The 19,112-nt window shown below is 39.0% G+C and overlaps 2 protein-coding genes across 2 annotated transcripts in view; one reads left to right on the top strand and one right to left on the bottom strand.

Annotated features, from left to right (window-relative positions):
• Window positions 1-19,112, bottom strand: part of LOC134824344 (NAD(P) transhydrogenase, mitochondrial-like) — a 1,149,555-nt gene that overhangs the window by 673,689 nt on the left and 456,754 nt on the right. The window lies entirely within an intron of this gene.
• Window positions 4,405-19,112, top strand: part of LOC134823914 (TOG array regulator of axonemal microtubules protein 1-like) — a 53,441-nt gene continuing 38,733 nt past the window's right edge. The window contains exons 1-4 of the mRNA XM_063835511.1: window positions 4,405-4,519; window positions 16,667-16,784; window positions 17,579-17,770; window positions 18,817-18,938. Of these exons, the coding sequence (XP_063691581.1) occupies window positions 4,494-4,519; window positions 16,667-16,784; window positions 17,579-17,770; window positions 18,817-18,938 (458 nt within the window). The 5' untranslated portion in view covers window positions 4,405-4,493. The remainder of the gene's footprint in view (window positions 4,520-16,666; window positions 16,785-17,578; window positions 17,771-18,816; window positions 18,939-19,112) is intronic.

Genomic DNA, 19,112 nt, shown 5'->3' with positions numbered 1-19,112 from the left:
CTGCCATGAATTGACATCGTCAATTAAATATTTACGTTATCAGATTATGCTTTCAATACGACATGAATAAATTAAGTTTTTAAAAGGTTTATAAATATAACTTACCAAAACACGCACTGCAGAGTTGGACTCGTCGACGGTCTAATATTTGAAACAAATATTTTATGAGTATCACCCGTTAAAGGTTTTCGGATTTTTTTCAGAACAGCGAGCAAGTGTAATCAAAAATTTGGCTCGATCTGTTTAATTTAAAATAACGTAAATTTTTGAAAATAATCTTAAAACGCAAAATGCAAATGAACGTTTATGGAAATGAAGAATTTAAAAATATCCACTTCGTATTATTTAATAAACGATATACTTATTATTATTAACAGATCGAGACAACAAAGTGGTCTAATTTAAGTCACCGTCAAAATAAGACTAGATGAGCCGCGCAAAACTCGTTGGCTGTTGGCGCCGCGCGCTGTGAATGAATTGTATGTTTTATCACTCCGCAATATCCTCATTTTGCTTTGGTACGCTCAAGCCCGGGAATGTAGGAATTTGGTTTCCAATATCACGTGTAGGGTTTTCTGGCGTTGGCTGTTGAATTTTCTGATTATGATAACCATTTGTGATTTGTGAACTCAAGTTGTTTCTGATTATGATAATCATTTGTAAACCCAAGTTGGGTTACCCAAGTTGGATTACCCAACGCTGACGGAAACATCTGTGAAAGATGCCGGGTTGTTCATTTGTCCTGCCAATTCTTGGATGTCCTGAATACTTGGCTAATTCCTTATTGCTTCATCTGTATTTTTAATACAATCAGAATTACAGTCTTTTTCACTATTCTCATATTAAGTATTTGTCGTTTTTGTTGCACAAACTTATCGCATCGAGTTGAATAAAACTGCAGAAACAGTGCTTATGAAGCATAGCATATTTTGAAAATATCTGAAGGCATCAGGACTTGTTGTTAGGACTTAGTATCTACCAGCCTCAAGTAACTAGTTATTTCAGTTGAACAGATAAAGAAATAATGTTAACATCATGCATTTTGTAATTATAAGACAACCTATCAAAGCAGTGATAAATATTGTAAATCTGTTATCTGTATATTATCTTTGTTAACTCCACCAGATTTTCCGATCATTGATATTTTGTGAAGAGAATTGAGTACCTACAGATAATCTTCTATTTTATAAATATATAAAAAAAGTTTTGCTTACTAGAGCTACTTGAAAAAAAATCCAAAATGTTAAACTCTGAGATGTATGAACATTGAACAGCTACGGCCATACACTAATGACTGATATCACATGTTCATGTCCCGCAACATTATGTTGATCATTCTCTATTGTTTGAAACTCTAGTCACCTGATAAGCAAAGCTTTACATCAAATCTTTACAAGTTGATATTGAACAGTTGGATCTCATTATACGTTATCGGTTCTTTCCCAGTTTTCTGATTCTAACACGGTACACAACATAAACATCTATCCATCTGTTTTATCATGTTTTACCTAAGATATCGCATGAACACAAAAAAACTTTCTCAAGAACTCCACCGATAAAATCAACTCTATATATTTTTGTATCGTCACATCTATTGATACGTGTGACAATTCAGCTTTAACAGACACGTGATGAATTATTGCATGTAGATCGCGCCATGCTTGATGATTTTTACGGGTTGGACATAGCACGATAATCTTGTTTTAATGTTGAACATAGTGTATTGCTTTCTTGTTATCAGTTGATTGGTAATTACCTCAATCACCATGCTGTTATCAATAAAAGCTTCAATTACGTTATTGTGAGAGATTTTTGTGTCACCGAGCGATGCTTAGGACAGGCTTATTCTTGCTTCCCATTATTTTTAGAACCAATATACAGACTAGTAATAGTACGGATTACAGGCCTGGCAATTACCAGGATGATAAAATGCTACTCCGGTTTTCTAGATAATACTAGGGTATTACCAGGTCGTAGTGTTACCTCGTTACCATATTAAGGGGATGGTAAGGAGATGGCAAAATTTTATTTCTTGACTAGTAATGTTTAAGTCTGTTACTACCGCCCCAAGTGACGAGCAACCCATGGTATAAGTTATAAAATATTACTGGTATCTTGGATAGTCTCTCTGATAATCTTGTCGTATACTCCAAAGACGCTCCAATTTCTTACTCAATAGGTACTCAATAGCAATGGTCCCACATGACTTTCCTCGTGTTGCAATGAACCTCTGAAACTCCCATTTATCAGTGCCTTATTTTTAGGCATGGACTTAAACAATGAAATCGACACTAATATTGAGAATATTATGCACGATGGTTCTGACAGAATTGAAGGCAATAAGACAGCTATTTAGTTGATTCTACAAGTTAAAGGATATTAACTTGAATGGTCAAATTCCAAGAATCGCACTAAATTATGATTGTTCTGCACTATTAGTTATTGCATTCGATTTTACTAAGGCGCCATATAAGGGTATATTTGAATTCCCATGACGTGATAAGTCGAAAGATTTGAAGATATTTTACATTAAGACTGCAACTGTTACTGTACAAGACTCATGGTGTACATATATCTGGAGGATAGTTCAGGCCAATAAACGAGAGGTTGTAAGGTTGTTTTTTCAGAAGCTTTTGAATTACCTCGTTGCGTCTTCAGCTGGTGCTTCCTGTTGTTCGTCCTCCTTCGTTTCGTAGAAGATTGTTTATTTGTTGAGCTGAAGTTGTCAGTTAATACGTTCAATCTACCCCTAACTGTTGTTCGTCACTATTCAAAATTCAAATTAATCCTTCTAAGATCACACTATTTTTCATTAACGAACATCTATAACGTATAAGGTCCTGAAGGCAAAGGTCGATGCAAATGATTCTATTAAAAACTTACAGAATATTTCTCAAGATCGCACGAAAGTGGAAAACCCTGCAGGTCTTAAGGTTCAAATTCGCTTTAAAAAAACTAATGACCGTGTTATCTTTCTTTCTGGCAAGCATCCAACAAGGCCCACCAGCGTAGCCCCGGTAACTCAATCCTGACCACCTATATATATTCCAGATACCATTCTGTCAATATATCATGATGATTAACTTAACACACTGAAAACATGCCCTTCTCACACAACTACACAGCGAGTCAATAGCAGAACACTAAAAGGGTCTTCTTCATCAACCTCCAATACTAAATGCTGAAAGCATTAGATTAGCTGGGTTACTAGGTAACGACACATTAGTCTGCATTATGTGTTATATTACGTATTAGTTTGGTTGTAGCAACGTGGTAACATGAAACCCTGGTATATTGTGTTTTAAAAGGTTCTGTCTGGTATTTAGTTTGGGCAGAAGTAGGATTGTTGTTTGAGTTCAAATGTTTTGTGAGATCAGGGTCAGAGACAATTTGGGTTTTGTTCGTGGTGGTCGTTCTAATCGTTAATCTGTGCACTTTTTAGATGATACTTTAATCAGGCTTTACTTTCGCATTAGTTTGATGATTTAAATTCTGGATTATTCGGTTCTTTCCTATAAGTATGAAATAAGTATTGAACGTTTTTGCTTATTAGAGATTTTTCAAATTTTCCAAATTTATCGTTCACTTTAAGTTACAGTGTAACTTAACGATGTTACTAACCTACTACTATTATGCATAATATATATATTATAGTTTCTACAGTTCCGTGTGTATTCTATGATATTTGTTAATGTGTGTCAGCATTGAGCAGCATCATTACTCTTAAAAGAGTTCACAGATTAGACCACTCTGCACTCGTTAGTCAATTCTACATCATGAAACGTAATGACTTGCCCTGACTTGTTCCATAGAATCGATTAAACTGTCTTATCTCAATCAGTTTTCTTGACAAATGATAAAATTCAAATCTTACCTATAAGCATCTGTTTAAATTCAGATCAGTACATGTTCTAACATGAATTTTACCAGTCCATTCTTTCCAGATGATTTTGGGTTGAAGCTGTCTATTTACAAGTTTAAGGTCTATTAATCGATCGTAATCGTTTTTCTTTTCATAAAATATATATATTTTATAAAATTGATGTGAATATTATTAGTATATATACTAATAATATTCACATCAATTTTATTGCAACGTTTTCGCTAAGGATTTTACTATTACTGCCGACATTTGGGCGTTTCGTCTTTTAAAGTGTCTACTGGAATATATATAATAGTGATATTTAGAAGAATATAGGCTGAGGATTAAATCTTTCTTAAAATAAATGTGGAGCTTAATATTTTGGTAAACTGTAAAATTATCATTTATTTTTATCTCTTCAGCTTCTGACTACCCCTTCGTTGAAACCCATCTTGGACATTCAATGACCCCTACCAACCAAACATGTGTATAATGTATGCTACTTGTAATTGTTTGTTTATCTAATCGTTTGTTTATCCAAGGCGTGTGTATGACTGAACTCACATGCGGTTGCCGGACAGTGACAACTCTGTCCACCTAGGCACTTCTACCTCCAATTCCAATACACTTCATGGAAGAAAGTGTTATTCTTCATAGGTAAGTGTTATTTTGTATTTATTTGTAAAATTTTATAAAATTAACCCGACCTTCACCAGACTGTAATCCGGCTTTAATGTGAGCATTTAACCTAACCACAACCTAACCACAATCTAACCACAACCTAACCACAACCTAACCACTACCGAACCACAACCTAACCACTACCGAACCACTACCTAACTATAACCATACCTTTGATAAAACCACACCCCAAAAATAACCAGACTATATATTAATATAGTAAACTGTATATATTATACAGTTCATATAATCCGACTATAATCTGACTATAATCTGATCTCAACCTCGCCATTGCCCGACCATTAAAAAGCAAATATCGTCTAATTTTAGAAATTAGGGGCTGAATCATTTGTCTGTACAGTGCAAGTAGTCAATATTAGTAGTTATTGTTGGAGAATAAAGATTAAAATATTAGTACCAGGAACCGCGTCACAAAAGAAGATGGTCTACAGGGGGGTTGTAATCTATTCATATCACTAGACATGCAACCTCAGTAATTCATCCGATAGATCAAATTATTTATTATTGAGTTACGATGAAACTCTGATGTTTGCCCCTTTTTATGTCAAAGTATTGAGCTGCGAATAGCACTAACACCGTGGTTTGTTCGTCTAATATTCACTATTTATGCGTTCATGATCGATTATTACACAAACATATCAAGTAATAATCGTTGTAAAACAGAGTTAATGTTATTGATATCGAAAATTAGCTCTTTCATTTCAAGCCTTACTTAACATTCCCTTTTAATAACCTAACATGCCATTTCTAGAACTACAATCATAGTCTCATTATACCATTACACATGTTTCCAGAACTTTCAAAGCTTACTTTACACAAAGAAGTCAGAACATAACAAATGCTGAAATTAATCAGCATTTCTTAATAATGACTATTTCCGTTCATATCCCCTGTATTGTGGCTGTCTGTACTAGAGTCTACCAGCCACCACCCTGTTAATAGCACTCATTAACTACCAATTTGTCATTATCTGGTAGTTTCAGAACGTTGCTTTCATCGTTTACCTACTTGTTGCTATGGTAACTGATCAAATAAACGATGCTTATACGTGGTGTGTGCACGCAGAACGAATTCAATTGTTTGCGTCTAAAGCGTTCATTTCCGCCGTTCTATTTATGGGCTCTTTTCACTGAAAAATCACTCGAAATACTACTTTTGCTTTTGTATTTTGTGACAATTTCACCATAATATCGAGTGATACAGCGTGCTGAGCCTGATACTAGTTTGTATGTGTCGCTATATATATAATATATATCGTATATATATATATCGTATATATATATATTTTGTATATTCAGCGTGATTAACACAACACTTCCTTCGTCCGATCATATGCTCCGAAATTTAAAAATGAATATAATGACAATGTAAGATTTCTCGCTACATATCAGTGTTGTTTAGCGTTTTGATCAGCCACGTGACACAAAGGGATCAGTCACGTGACACATGAGAGATAGAAGGAATCAGGAGTCACGTGATAGAAGGAATCAGAAGCCACGTGATAGAAGGAATCAGAAGTCACGTGTTAGAAGGAATCAGGAGTCACGTGATAGTAGACATGCATGCTCTATCCACTGTACTGTGGATCAACAAGTAAGATTATTGTAATATTATGGTTGACGTATGATTTATACTGGTTCTTTGTGCGATTGGAAACCGGTAAAATTGTGGTGAGCTAGTTAAAAACTTCTATTACAATTACGTAAGTTAGCCGGTTCAGCTGACAAATAATCTGACAAAGTTATTGGTAATGATCTTGTAACCGTAAAATAATCTTAATCTATAGTGGTGGGCTCATGACCAATATTCCAATATCATTGCTGGAAGATATTATCAAAAGAAGATTAATTGTTTTCTATTAGTGCTGAGCTAGACTAAAACGGCAAGTTTCCATAAACGATATTTTATGATCGGCGCCGATAATCGCTTATTGAGCGCTTTTTCGGCGTTTTTTTTTTTAAAAACCGTTTACAATCGCTTTTTTTACGATTATAAACGGTTCAAAAAAAATCGCTTATAATCGACTATAATTGATGTCATAATTCAAAAAAGCGCTTTTTTGAATTTAAAAGCGCTTATAAGCGCTTTTAAGCGCTTACTAGCGTCGCTGAGCGATTTGAAAGCGGTTTTCCAGTAGGATTGGCGCCAAAAACGGGTGGATAAGCGGTTGGCCGGATAAGCGATTCGTAGGCGCTTTTTTGAACCATTTATAAGCGATTATAAGCGCTCATAAGTGGGGTGCAATTTAGCTGTTTGTAAAGCGCAAATAAAGCGCTTATAAGCGCTTTTAAAATTGAGTCAGGAAAACGCTATATTACATCTTATAACCGCTTATAATCGATTATAATCGCTTTTCTAGAAATCGCTTATTACGGCTAATTCATCGCTATTTTACCGCTTTTACCGCTTTTCCTATCATCCATGGCCAGGTGAGCAGGAATTAAAAAGCGCTTATAAGCGCTTTTTCGATGCTGCCCCTAACCTGGTCGGAACGGGGTAGTGCCCGGAATTTAAAAGCGCTTATAAGCGCTTTTTCAATGCTGCCCCTAACCTGGTCGGAACGGGGTAGTACCCGAAATTAGAAAGCGCTTATAAGGGAGAGTGCCAGGAATTAGAAAGTGCTTATTTAAGGTTAAGGGAAATTGGTAGATCACCGACCGGCTATAAGCCGGTTATAAGCCGGCTATAAACCGGCTTATAGCCGGCTAGTGCCCGGAATTTAAAAGCGCTTATAAGCGCTTTTTCAATGCTGCCCCTAACCTGGTCGGAACGGGGGAGTGCCCGGAATTAAAAAGCGCTTATAAGCGATTTCTCAATTCCCCTTTACCTGGTCGGAACTGGAAATCAGAGTGCCCGCTTAAAAGTGCTTTTCTGTGCAACCTGGGGTGCACCGGCAGAGTCAGGATTTAAAAGCGCTTATGATCGCTTTTCTACCGCTTTTCCTATCACCCATGGCCTGGTTGGCAGGAATTAGAAAGCGCTTATAAGCACTTTTTCAATGCTGCACCTAACCTGGTCGGAACGGGGTAGCGCCCGGAATTTAAAAGCGCTTATAAGCGCTTTTTCAATGCTGCCCCTTACAGTTACCCGGTCGGAACGGGGGAGTGCCCGGAATTAAAAAGCGCTTATAAGCGATTTCTTAATTCCCCTTAACCTGGTCAGAACTGGAAATCAGAGTGCCCGCTTATATAAAGTTCTTTTCTGTGCAACCTGGGGTGCACCGGCAGAATCAGGATTTAAAAGCGCTTATGATCGCTTTTCTACCGCTTTTCCTATCACCCATGGCCTGGTTGGCAGGAATTAGAAAGCGCTTTTAAGCACTTTTTCAATGCTGCCCCTCAGAGGCACATATTAGGTGCGGTAAACATAATCGAAATTATGCGGTACCGCACCCGACTATAAAGGTAAAATGTGCCGTAAGGTGCGGTAAATTTTTACCAATTATGCGGCAAATGTGCGGCGATTTTTTCGAAATTTGTGCGGGAATTGTGCGGTTTTCTTTTGGATTTTCTCAAGGACTTTGGAAATTCTAAACGTATAACCGCCGCTGTTATTATAAATAGGTCTGTTCATGTGTTACTGAGGCTGTAGTTCTCTACTACTTATAAGACCATGATTGAACCTATATTAAGATTCAGTTATCTGAAAACAGTGACTTGATCTGGTAGAGATCAGGAGACAGTTATTTGAAGACGCCTCTTGATAGAGTCGATTAGATCCCATGCGTGATCGCAAATATGTGACACGGAATTGTTGGCATTGATCGTCAGTTCAGCTTGTGAACCATTTGATCCAAGATCCATTAAACCCACTATAAAGCCAACGCTACAACGAATAGAGCTCATTACCCTTTACACCTACTTCTCCTATTAGTATTATCACCTACTTTGGATCATGGAATCTTTAGTAAACGGTCCATGACATTGTAATGTGATATAGAGTAATCAGGTGTGGTGAAGTTACGAATGGTAACTGATACACTATAATCGAAGTACGGTAACGACAAGGGTTCCATAACTGCCTGGGTCACGGTCCCGAAAGGGCCTGGGTCACGGTCCCGAAAGGGCCTGGGTAACGGTCCCGAAAGGGCCTGGGTCACGGTCCCGAAAGGGCCTGGGTCACGTGGTAACCGGGTCACGTGGCCTAGGCATGAGTTCCAAAAGGGCCTGGGTCACGGTCCCGAAAGGGCCTGGGTCAGGGTCCCGAAAGGGCCTGGGTCAGGGTCCCGAAATGGCCTGGGTCACGTGGCCTAGGTATGAGTTCCAAAAGGGCCTGGGTCACGGTCCCGAAAGGGCCTGGGTCAGGGTCCCGAAAGGGCCTGGGTAACGGTCCCGAAAGGGCCTGGGTCACGGTCCCGAAAGGGCCTGGGTCACGTGGTAACCGGGTCACGTGGCCTAGGCATGAGTTCCAAAAGGGCCTGGGTCACGGTCCCGAAGGGGCCTGGGTCAGGGTCCCGAAAGGGCCTGGGTCAGGGTCCCGAAATGGCCTGGGTCAGGGTCCCGAAATGGCCTGGGTCACGTGGCCTAGGTATGAGTTCCAAAAGGGCCTGCGTCACGGTCTGACGGTCCCGAAAGGACCTGCGTCAGGGTCCCGAAAGGGCCTGGGTCACGGTCCCCAAAGGGCCTGGGTCACGTGGTAACCGGGTCACGTGGCATGAGTTCCAAAAGGGCCTGGGTCACGGTCCCGAAAGGGCCTGGGTCAGGGTTCCGAAAGGGCCTGGGTCACGTGGCTTAGGTTTGAGTTCCAAAAGGGCCTAGGTCACGGTCCCGAAAGGGCCTGGGTCAGGGTCCTGAAAGGGCCTGGGTCAGGGTCCTGAAAGGGCCTGGGTCAGCGTCCCAAAAGGGCCTGAGTAGCGGTCCTAAAAGGGCCTGACTTTTAACATATTTTGGTTTTTACACTTGAAAATCTTAACGCGAAAATTTCAAAACTATGCGAAATTACGCGGAAAATACTAGATTATGCGGAAATATGCAGAAAATTACAAAATGTGCGGAAATATGCGGAAAACAATAAATTATGCGGAAATGTGCGGAAAACGGTAAATTGTGCGATCCCGCACCCATCGCACCTAATATTTGTAGTGCGATGCGTTACTGTGCCGCGCCGCGCACTCAATGAGGCTTCTCACAGCGAGATGCGCTACTGTGGCAAAATTAGGTAGTGCGCCATCGACAGTGAGCCGCGCGTGCCGACTGTAGGATGGTTTTCTAGCGCTAATTTCGGCCAGCACAATTTTCTTCAAACAAATAGATATTAAGTATCCTTCCCGACCTCTGATTGCACCAAAAATTGGTAAGCTTACTCATAGACTTACAAGGAAGGTGTCCGAAAAGTTTAAAGCATATCCAACCATCAGACATTATGTTACAGCTAAAAGCAGCGTATTTTGCCCCATTTTGATCACTATATCAACTCCGATATCCACCAAATTTTTCGGACAGTTGTGAAAGCCCTATTGGAAGGTTGTCGCCAATTTTCAGAATGATCTCATTCAAGGAACTGAAGATATATCCAAATAATACGACAAAAATCAACGAATTTGGTCAAATTTGGTCAAATTACGCGACTTTTACAGCTAATTTTGCTCCAAAAGCCGCGCACCATCAAATATGGCACCTAGGCGAAACTTACTGATCTTTCCAAAAAGGTATGACAAATTTGGTATTGTGAAAATTCTCACAGTCTCTAGCATAGTTGTTACGGACGTCCTGGACGAACTTTAAAAAGGTGCCGAACTGGACGAATTTTTTAACGAAATAGACGAACTTTAACCGAATTTTTAATGGCCTCCCAAAATTCAGATCACTGGACAATTGAAATACCAATTTTCTAAATTTTGCTCACCGCAAATAACAATGATAAGTTGTGAGCTGTTGCTATAATTGATGCTTAATTGTAATCTGTGAACCAGCTCTGTTTATATTGAAGTAGTCATGATCTGTTGTTGATCTAGTTTTTTTTCAATACAAGTATGTATAACTATCTAACTGTATCATTTGTTTACAAGTGTAATAGTGATCGCACCTAAGCCATTCATTATAAAATCAAAACATATGCCAAGAAAATTTACGCAACGAATTTTCACGAATTTTCACGAATTTTTAAAAGGTGCCGAACTGGACGAACTTTTCGCATTTCTTCGACGAACTTAACAACTATGGTCTCTAGAAAACAATGGTACAAAAATTTTAAAAATCCGAGCAAGTTTATTTTTATGGTGCACCCCCTAGCAAAATGCGCTACTGTGTTGCGCCGAGCTGAGATGAATTGACATCGTCAAATAACTTTTCGCCTAATTAATTGCTAATTTTTCTCTCAAATCGTTGCTCTGCGAAGCAAAGCAATGCGAAGCAAGAATGCTAGTTTGCGCTGCGCGTCGAATAATGAATTAAGTCCTCAAATTTTATTTCTTGACCTTCGTGTACTGTAGCGCAACGCACTAGCTGGGCCCCGCATCCAATAATGCTTCTCGCAATTGTAGGTTTACAACCTACCGTACCAAAACGCGCGCCGAGTTGGACTCCAATATATGGAACAAATATTTTACGAGTGTCACCCGTTAATTTTCGCAATCACATTGCGCTTCGCTAGTTTGGTAAAAATGCACCACTAGACTGGGCCTCGCCAAGTTGTGAATTGAAAGATTGACATCGCATTGTGAGTCAATATTTTATATTATCTCATGTCAGTTTCTCTTTTGCAAGTTCTGAATGTGAAGTGTGTATGACTGATGACGCAGCGCGCATCGACCGCCACCAGGACAACCGCCACCATTAACGGGTGATACTCGTAAAATATCTGTTCCATATATTGGACCGTCGACGAGTCCAACTCGGCGCGCGTCCTGGTAGGTTGTAAACCTACAACCGCCACCATTAACAACATATAAATAAACGCTTGCAAGCGCTTTACAATTTCTGACAATTATTGTCGGAGAACTTTGCCGCGCCGTGCACTTAGCCTTCTTGCTTGGCTTCTAGATCGCCAGTCAAACAACTATGTTTAAATCCATGTTGATCTACCAGTTGGTAGATCACCGACCGGCTATAAGCCGGCTACTAACCGGCTATAAGCCGGCTTATAGCCGGTTAGTAGCCGCTTACATTTGTTGTTGAGCGACGGCTATTAGTCGGTTATAAGCCTGCTATTAGCCGTTTTGGTATTAAAAGTGGTTATAAGCCGGCTATAAGCCGGTTATAAGATATTAACTCAACTACATCGTACTGAACGATAGTCAGGAGCCGGCTATAAGAAATTCAGTGAAAACGGCTATTAGCCGGTTATAAGCCGGCTATTAGCCGTTTAGGTATCGAAAGTGGTTATAAATATAAGCCGGCTATAAGCCGGTTATAAGATATTAACTCAGTTCAGTACGATGAAGTTAAGTTAATATCTTATAACCGGCTTATAGCCGGCTTATAGCCGGCTTATAACCACTTTCGATACCTAAACGGCTAATAGCCGGCTTATAACCGGCTAATAGCCGTTTTCACTGAATTTCTTATAGCCGATACCTAAACGGCTAATAGCCGGCTTATAACCGGCTAATAGCCGTCGCTCAACAACAAATGTAAGCGGCTACTAACCGGCTATAAGCCGGCTTATAGCCGGCTATAAAAATTGTAGCCGGCTATAAACCGGTTTATAGCCGGCTTATAAATCAAGAGGCTTGCATATAATGAACATATTGACACGGGTGCAGAGTTGAGTCTGTACGGAACCTAGTAGTTTCAGATCCTTGTTTAACTTGCCGTACAGCAAGGTCATCCACTACTTTAGCCCGGCGAGGCACATAACTCCCTCTACAACTTATAGCCGGTCGGTGATCTACCAATTTCCCTTAAGCTTAAATAAGCACTTTCTAATTCCTGGCACTCTCCCTTATAAGCGCTTTCTAATTTCGGGTACTCCCCCGTTCCGACCAGGTTAGGGGCAGCATTGAAAAAGCGCTTATAAGCGCTTTTAAATTCCGGGCACTACCCCGTTCCGACCAGGTTAGGGGCAGCATCGAAAAAGCGCTTATAAGCGCTTTTTAATTCCTGCTCACCTGGCCATGGATGATAGGAAAAGCGGTAAAAGCGGTAAAATAGCGATGAATTAGCCGTAATAAGCGATTTCTAGAAAAGCGATTATAATCGATTATAAGCGGTTATAAGATGTAATATAGCGTTTTCCTGACTCAATTTTAAAAGCGCTTATAAGCGCTTTATTTGCGCTTTACAAACAGCTAAATTGCACCCCACTTATAAGCGCTTATAATCGCTTATAAATGGTTCAAAAAAGCGCCTACGAATCGCTTATCCGGCCAACCGCTTATCCACCCGTTTTTGGCGCCAATCCTACTGGAAAACCGCTTTCAAATCGCTCAGCGACGCTAGTAAGCGCTTAAAAGCGCTTATAAGCGCTTTTAAATTCAAAAAAGCGCTTTTTTGAATTATGACATCAATTATAGTCGATTATAAGCGATTTTTTTTGAACCGTTTATAATCGTAAAAAAAGCGATTGTAAACGGTTTTTTTTTAAAAAAGCGCCGAAAAAGCGCTCAATAAGCGATTATCGGCGATGATCATAAAATATCGTTTATGGAAACTTGCCACTAAAACAAGGCGCATGAACAAACGTTAAAAGGTGAAACTATAACTGCTTAACTGTAGTTTCCTTGCTGTGATCCAGTTTCTAACTTTAGATCTTGTAATCTTAAAGTCGGGGTATTTGCTAGCTAGAATAAGTTAGAATAAACGCTTACTGACTTACTGACAATTATATGTTAACCTTGAGAATAAACAATAGGTACTGAACTAAAATTACCTGTAGATATTTGTCCTGGAATTGTGGTCGCATAACAGAAACCAGGAATTGTCACCTTTTTAACTTTCAATTATACAAAAATTGTGTTACAGGTAACCAGATAAATATTCTTTAGCTAGAAGTTATATATAATATGTTTTCATAATTTATTATTTTGTCAATTCTTATCTATAATTTCAAAGCGGATCGTAACTTTCAATATTTATCATTAAGCCGTTGAGCAATATTTAGGAATCCTGCAAGGTACAATGATTGATATTAAAGAAGATTAAACAAAAAATGTTGATATATTAATATCACCAGTCTACACAACAGGACGTCCCCATTATATTGACTTTTTGTATGATCCCGTAGTTTTTATTGATAATATGACCGTGCAATTACTGGGTCGCTATAAGGCACAATATACGGTATACGGATCTTTGTAATTTGTACTTTATGCACTAAGTAGTGGACTAGATCAGAACAGTACCCGCGCTCCTGTGAGCGACTACTTTACTGACTATGACAAAGATTATAACCGAGCTTGAAATTGTAGCTACCTGCAGCATAGTGGCTATCTGCACTCTGAAAGATGGTATCTTTCGATCTTTGTAGATTTATATCATTTAAGGCTAGGAATTGGCCTATAATTCATTTTATTTGGTATGCCCGGCGACGGTATTGTTAGATTGCAGTAATTCATGTCTCACCTTTTGTCCTCAATGCCGTATTACCGAGAGACCCAAATTGTTCGATAAATCACGTGAAAGTACGGTAAAGCCTCTGTTTACTCTCCAAAGCAGTAAAACACTCTGTCTAGGATAAAACGGACAATCACAAATCATTATATTCCCTCTCTTATTGCGCTGCTAAATATACTTATTGTTATGTTTTTACATGTATGTTATGTTGAATCTAATTTATTCATTGTTAATTGCATCAAGATGCACTTAAATTTCCTCACGATAAACCTCACTGAACCTGTAAATTGTAAGACTTGCTCTGACAAGATGTACACTATAGTACTTTACACGGGGTGTAATCATTCAGTGTATTATTATGCTCCACTTTTCAGACTCACTCAACTGTAATAATCACACTGTCGACTCTGCGGGGGTCCGTCATGTTCAGAATATTCTATATGTGATGTAGGTTCTTAGTGAGGTGTCACGTGGTTTGTTCTTGTCACGTGGTTTGTTCTTGTCACGTGGTTTGTTCTTGTCACGTGGTTTGTTCTTGTCACGTGGTTTGTTCTTGTCACGTGGTTTGTTCTTGTCACGTGGTTTGTTCTTGTCACGTGGTTTGTTCTTGTCACGTGGTTTGTTCTTGTCACGTGGTTTGTTCTTGTCACGTGGTTTGTTCTTGTCACGTGGTTTGTTCTTGTCACGTGGTTTGTTCTTGTCACGTGGTTTGTTCTTGTCACGTGGTTTGTTCTTGTCACGTGGTTTGTTCTTGTCAAGTGGTTTGTTCTTGTCACGTGGTTTGTTCTTGTCACGTGGTCTGTTCTTGTCACGTGGTTTGTTCTTGTCACGTGGTTTGTTCTTGTCACGTGGTTTGTTCTTGTCACGTGGTTTGTTCTTGTCACGTGGTTTGTTCTTGTCACGTGGTTTGTTCTTGTCACGTGGTCTGTTCTTGTCACGTGGTTTGTTCTTGTCACGTGGTTTGTTCTTGTCACGTGGTTTGTTCTTGTCACGTGGTTTGTTCTTGTCAAGTGGTTTGTTCTTGTCACGTGGTTTGTTCTTGTCACGTGGTTTGTTCTTGTCAAGTGGTCTGTTCTTGTCACGTGGTCTGTTCTTGTCACGTGGTTTGTTCTTGTCACGTGGTCTGTTCTTGTCACGTGGTCTGTTCTTGTCACGTGGTTTGTTCTTGTCACGTGGTTTGTTCTTGTCACGTGGTTTGTTCTTGTCACGTGGTTTGTTCTTGTCACGTGGTTTGTTCTTGTCACGTGGTTTGTTCTTGTCACGTGGTTTGTTCTTGTCACGTGGTTTGTTCTTGTCACGTGGTTTGTTCTTGTCACGTGGTCTGTTCTTGTCACGTGGTTATTAGAATTAGAATTATTCCGGTGGTCTGTTCTAGTCGTCCATTCAACAACCTTTTTACCCAAAAATCTGAATGACACCAAACACCAATAATATCGACAACATAGCAAGTTCTCAAGATAAGTAGCAAAGTATACCAATGTTATTCTTGTCGCTATTATTTCTGTGTCTGCTAGTGCCACTGCCAGCGATGCTTTTTCTGCCTCTCTCGTCTTAGCATCCGCATGTTTACCACCACAAACACGTGTACACTCCGCAATAGTTCACATCTAAAGAATTTTCTTGGCATCTAATACTACATTATTAAACACAGGCCTTTATCGACCTATCCTGCATGTCAAATTATCAGTCCTCAATTTTTTAAATTTGGCGCACGTGTTTCGTTTATGTCCCATTCAGGTCGCTTTCCAGTAAATCTTAGCTTTTTAAATTTATTTTCATTTTTAATAAAAGATCACGTTGGCCTCGCGAGTTATTTACTGAGGATAATAGATTATGAGATTTAGTGTACACTTGCACTTAACCATCACACATGCGTCATAAATGCGGTTTAAGTTCACCTGTCGGCTGTCCAAATGAAATGACCAGTTATGGTAAAGTTTTGAGGAACAGAGTTAAATACTGCTTCTATAATCTATATTTATAGACTTACTCCTGCCAACATCTATGAAGCTTCTAATTCCAGTTCATTAGTTAACCCTTAGCAAAGTCAGCAAAAATTCTGCTCACACGAAAACAGAGTGTCCAGTTTTATCTGGTTAAGTGCGAGATTTTGAGGGCACATATTCTGTATTATAACATGACTGACTACAATTCGAACCATACATTTGTAAGCTCCGTAAGATATAATATCTTTATTGTGTAATATGTAACAACTATGGTACTGTTTTAATGGATATATGGCTAAAAAGTCACGATAATATCACCCAGATAAGTATTAATTAATAATTAATTAATAATTAATTAATTAAACTGAATACTTTACAAGTTTATATGAGATGAGCAAACTTATCAAACTCAAGAATTGATTGCTACAATGTTACATTCGCATAGACATAATATGAAGATACCTATACTCATACTGATTGAAAGGCTTACCACTGAAAGCGTTAACACATATCATCACTTATGGAGTGCACGAACATTTTGAATTAGAAGATTAGAATCTTTTTCTTACACCAAACCATGCAGATCAAACGAAAGTTTTCATGATGTTCTTACTATGTTAATTGAACGGTGATGATATCTTCCTTTCTAACCAAGATAATATCAGGTTAGAAAGCAGACTCGCGGGACAAAAGACACAAGCGATCGAAGAACTTATAGGAATTGTAAAAGACTCTGGAAAACTCCATTTTAACAACAAACTCTCTCTTTTCTCTTCTTTTAAGGTAATTTTAATTACAGTTTACTTGATTATTGATACATTGCACCCAAGCCATTAGCCAGATGAGAGCGGGAGTTGAATTCTAGTCCGGACCGTTTTTGTGTCCTGATTGGTTCACCTATTTGCCACGGACGTTATGATTGGTTCAATATTCTATCACGTGACTGCCCTGAGGGCCCTTAATCATCGTGATAACAGGGTAACATTTTGTAGTAAACCAATAACCATCGAGCACGATAAGAAAATAACAGATTGCGAGTGGCAATATGCAGCCAATCAGCATGGGGTGAGATAACCACGTGACCCCTTGTCAGCCAATAAGCGTTGGGCGAGATGATTTGTTTCACACGATGATGTTTATCTTACCTTATCTTGCTGAAATATGGATAGGTCCCAACTATGATGTTGGTAGATAAGTAGATAAAGTCTTATCTTACAACAGTGGAATGGAGGGAGTTAACAAAGCTGGAAATCAATGGTTAAAACTTAAACGTAATACTCCTCGGCCCTAATACTCTAATAGAATGAGTTCCTGACCGGGTTAGTCACTTACTACTACTACTACTATGTCGGAACTAAGTCCGATCTTCGCCAGATAACCCCCTTCATATATCCCTGTCCCGCATCAGGGTTCGCAGTTCCTCTTTAGAGTTTGTCCCAACTTCCTTCAGTAACATAGACAAGTATGTCTATGTTTTTCTAGGTCTGCCTTGCTGTGCTCTACCATGCATAGGTCTCGATATAGGGAGCTGAACAAATCACCACAACCCCCAACTCTACTACTCCACTCCCCCTCAGCGTATACTACAAGATGAGGACCTACAGCTCAGGACCAAATGCACTAAGCTCATCTGCGACGTGCTGCCCAAGCTTGGGACGGATATGGACACATGCATGAGTTTTGTAATGCCCAATATACTGTCTAACATGGCAGCAAATAATCTGGTACTCAAACGAGAGTCCATCAAACTCATCCGGTGCTTTTCTGAGGTTGGTTTTGTAATTGTATTCATATCTGTCCTGTTTGGTGGCTTGTTCGTCCGTGGAATTATTGTTGTAGTACAGTGTACAAATCCCTAAATGTTAGATAATGTTTTTGTCACCTTGGATTTAATACCTATTTTATTAATTCTATGAGACCAGATCACAATTTACATTTTGATGCCATTTTTCTCTGGCCACACTACTCGAAGTTACAAGTCACCCCGCACAAAACCACCGCTTCAACATTCCGCTATTTTAGTCCCTACACAGACTACTATAGACGGGGCCATTACCATCTATCTAACATCAGATGACGTCACAAGGTTATATAATATATATCACCATGGTAACTGGGGCACTTTAATGTGCTACTGAGATCATGACACCTTCTAGTTCATTGTTAGATCGTAATAGCATGGTAGAAAATCTTGAAGTTAGTCTAAAATGAGGACATGAAATTTGATTTAACGGTCGTCACCTCGGTTCTGTGAATTTACTCGTGAAACCGTTTCATGAAATTAACGAACTATAACATTGAATGAGTGAAATGAACAGTTCGACTGGTGCTAAATGTGACTAATGAGCGAGCCAGTATAATGTTACAATTTACAACTCAAAGTCATAACTTGCTAGCAGAAAGTTTCTATAACGATCAGAGAGTTAATTAAATTTAAGTGACTTACGACATTATTGTCGTAAGTCACTTGTCGTTGGAGCTAGCATGGTACGTATTTGGTTAAGACTCAAAGAACTGTAATTTTGATTGTATATACATATTGTCCATTGTACACGATTGTATATTGAAAACTGTTGGTGATTGGTCTGCGCTCACCGCTTATCCATATCTTCATGTCTGATCTTTAAGCTGTTTGTTTTCAACGAATCTGGGGCCCGCGGTATACAACATTTAATGTAGTCATGTGTTAACATTTAGTCAGAATTTGTTTTATGAGTGTGCATTCGGTCGTTTCATTGTTTCATTGAAATTGTTAGAAAGAAGATAACCATTCAATTACACATAATTTTCCAGCACTAAACTTTATTCCCGACAGATAACGTCTGATAAGAACGCTCTTGTGCGGAGCGTGATATGGGAAGGTATTGACAGTAAGGACCCCTCTACATCTAGAGAAGTCATCCTCAGCTTAGACAAGCTCATCTTTAATATTTTACAGTGAGTGAATCATCATTATTAATTAAATATATCACATCTGCAAGTTAATTAATTGTTACTGTTAGAAGGTATTAATTTTAAAATTAAGTTTGGGTAATCGATTCAGCGTACCCTTATCATGTCATGCTCAAAATGGCTGAATTTTTTATTTATTTTTCAAAGCAAAAAACGATC

This window comes from Bolinopsis microptera, chromosome 12, assembly GCF_026151205.1.
Source record: "Bolinopsis microptera isolate Bmic1 chromosome 12, MBARI_Bmic_1.0, whole genome shotgun sequence".
Classification (NCBI taxonomy): Eukaryota; Metazoa; Ctenophora; class Tentaculata; order Lobata; family Bolinopsidae; genus Bolinopsis; species Bolinopsis microptera.
Note: the sequence above shows the minus strand (reverse complement) of the source record. Positions and strands in the feature narration are given on the sequence as shown.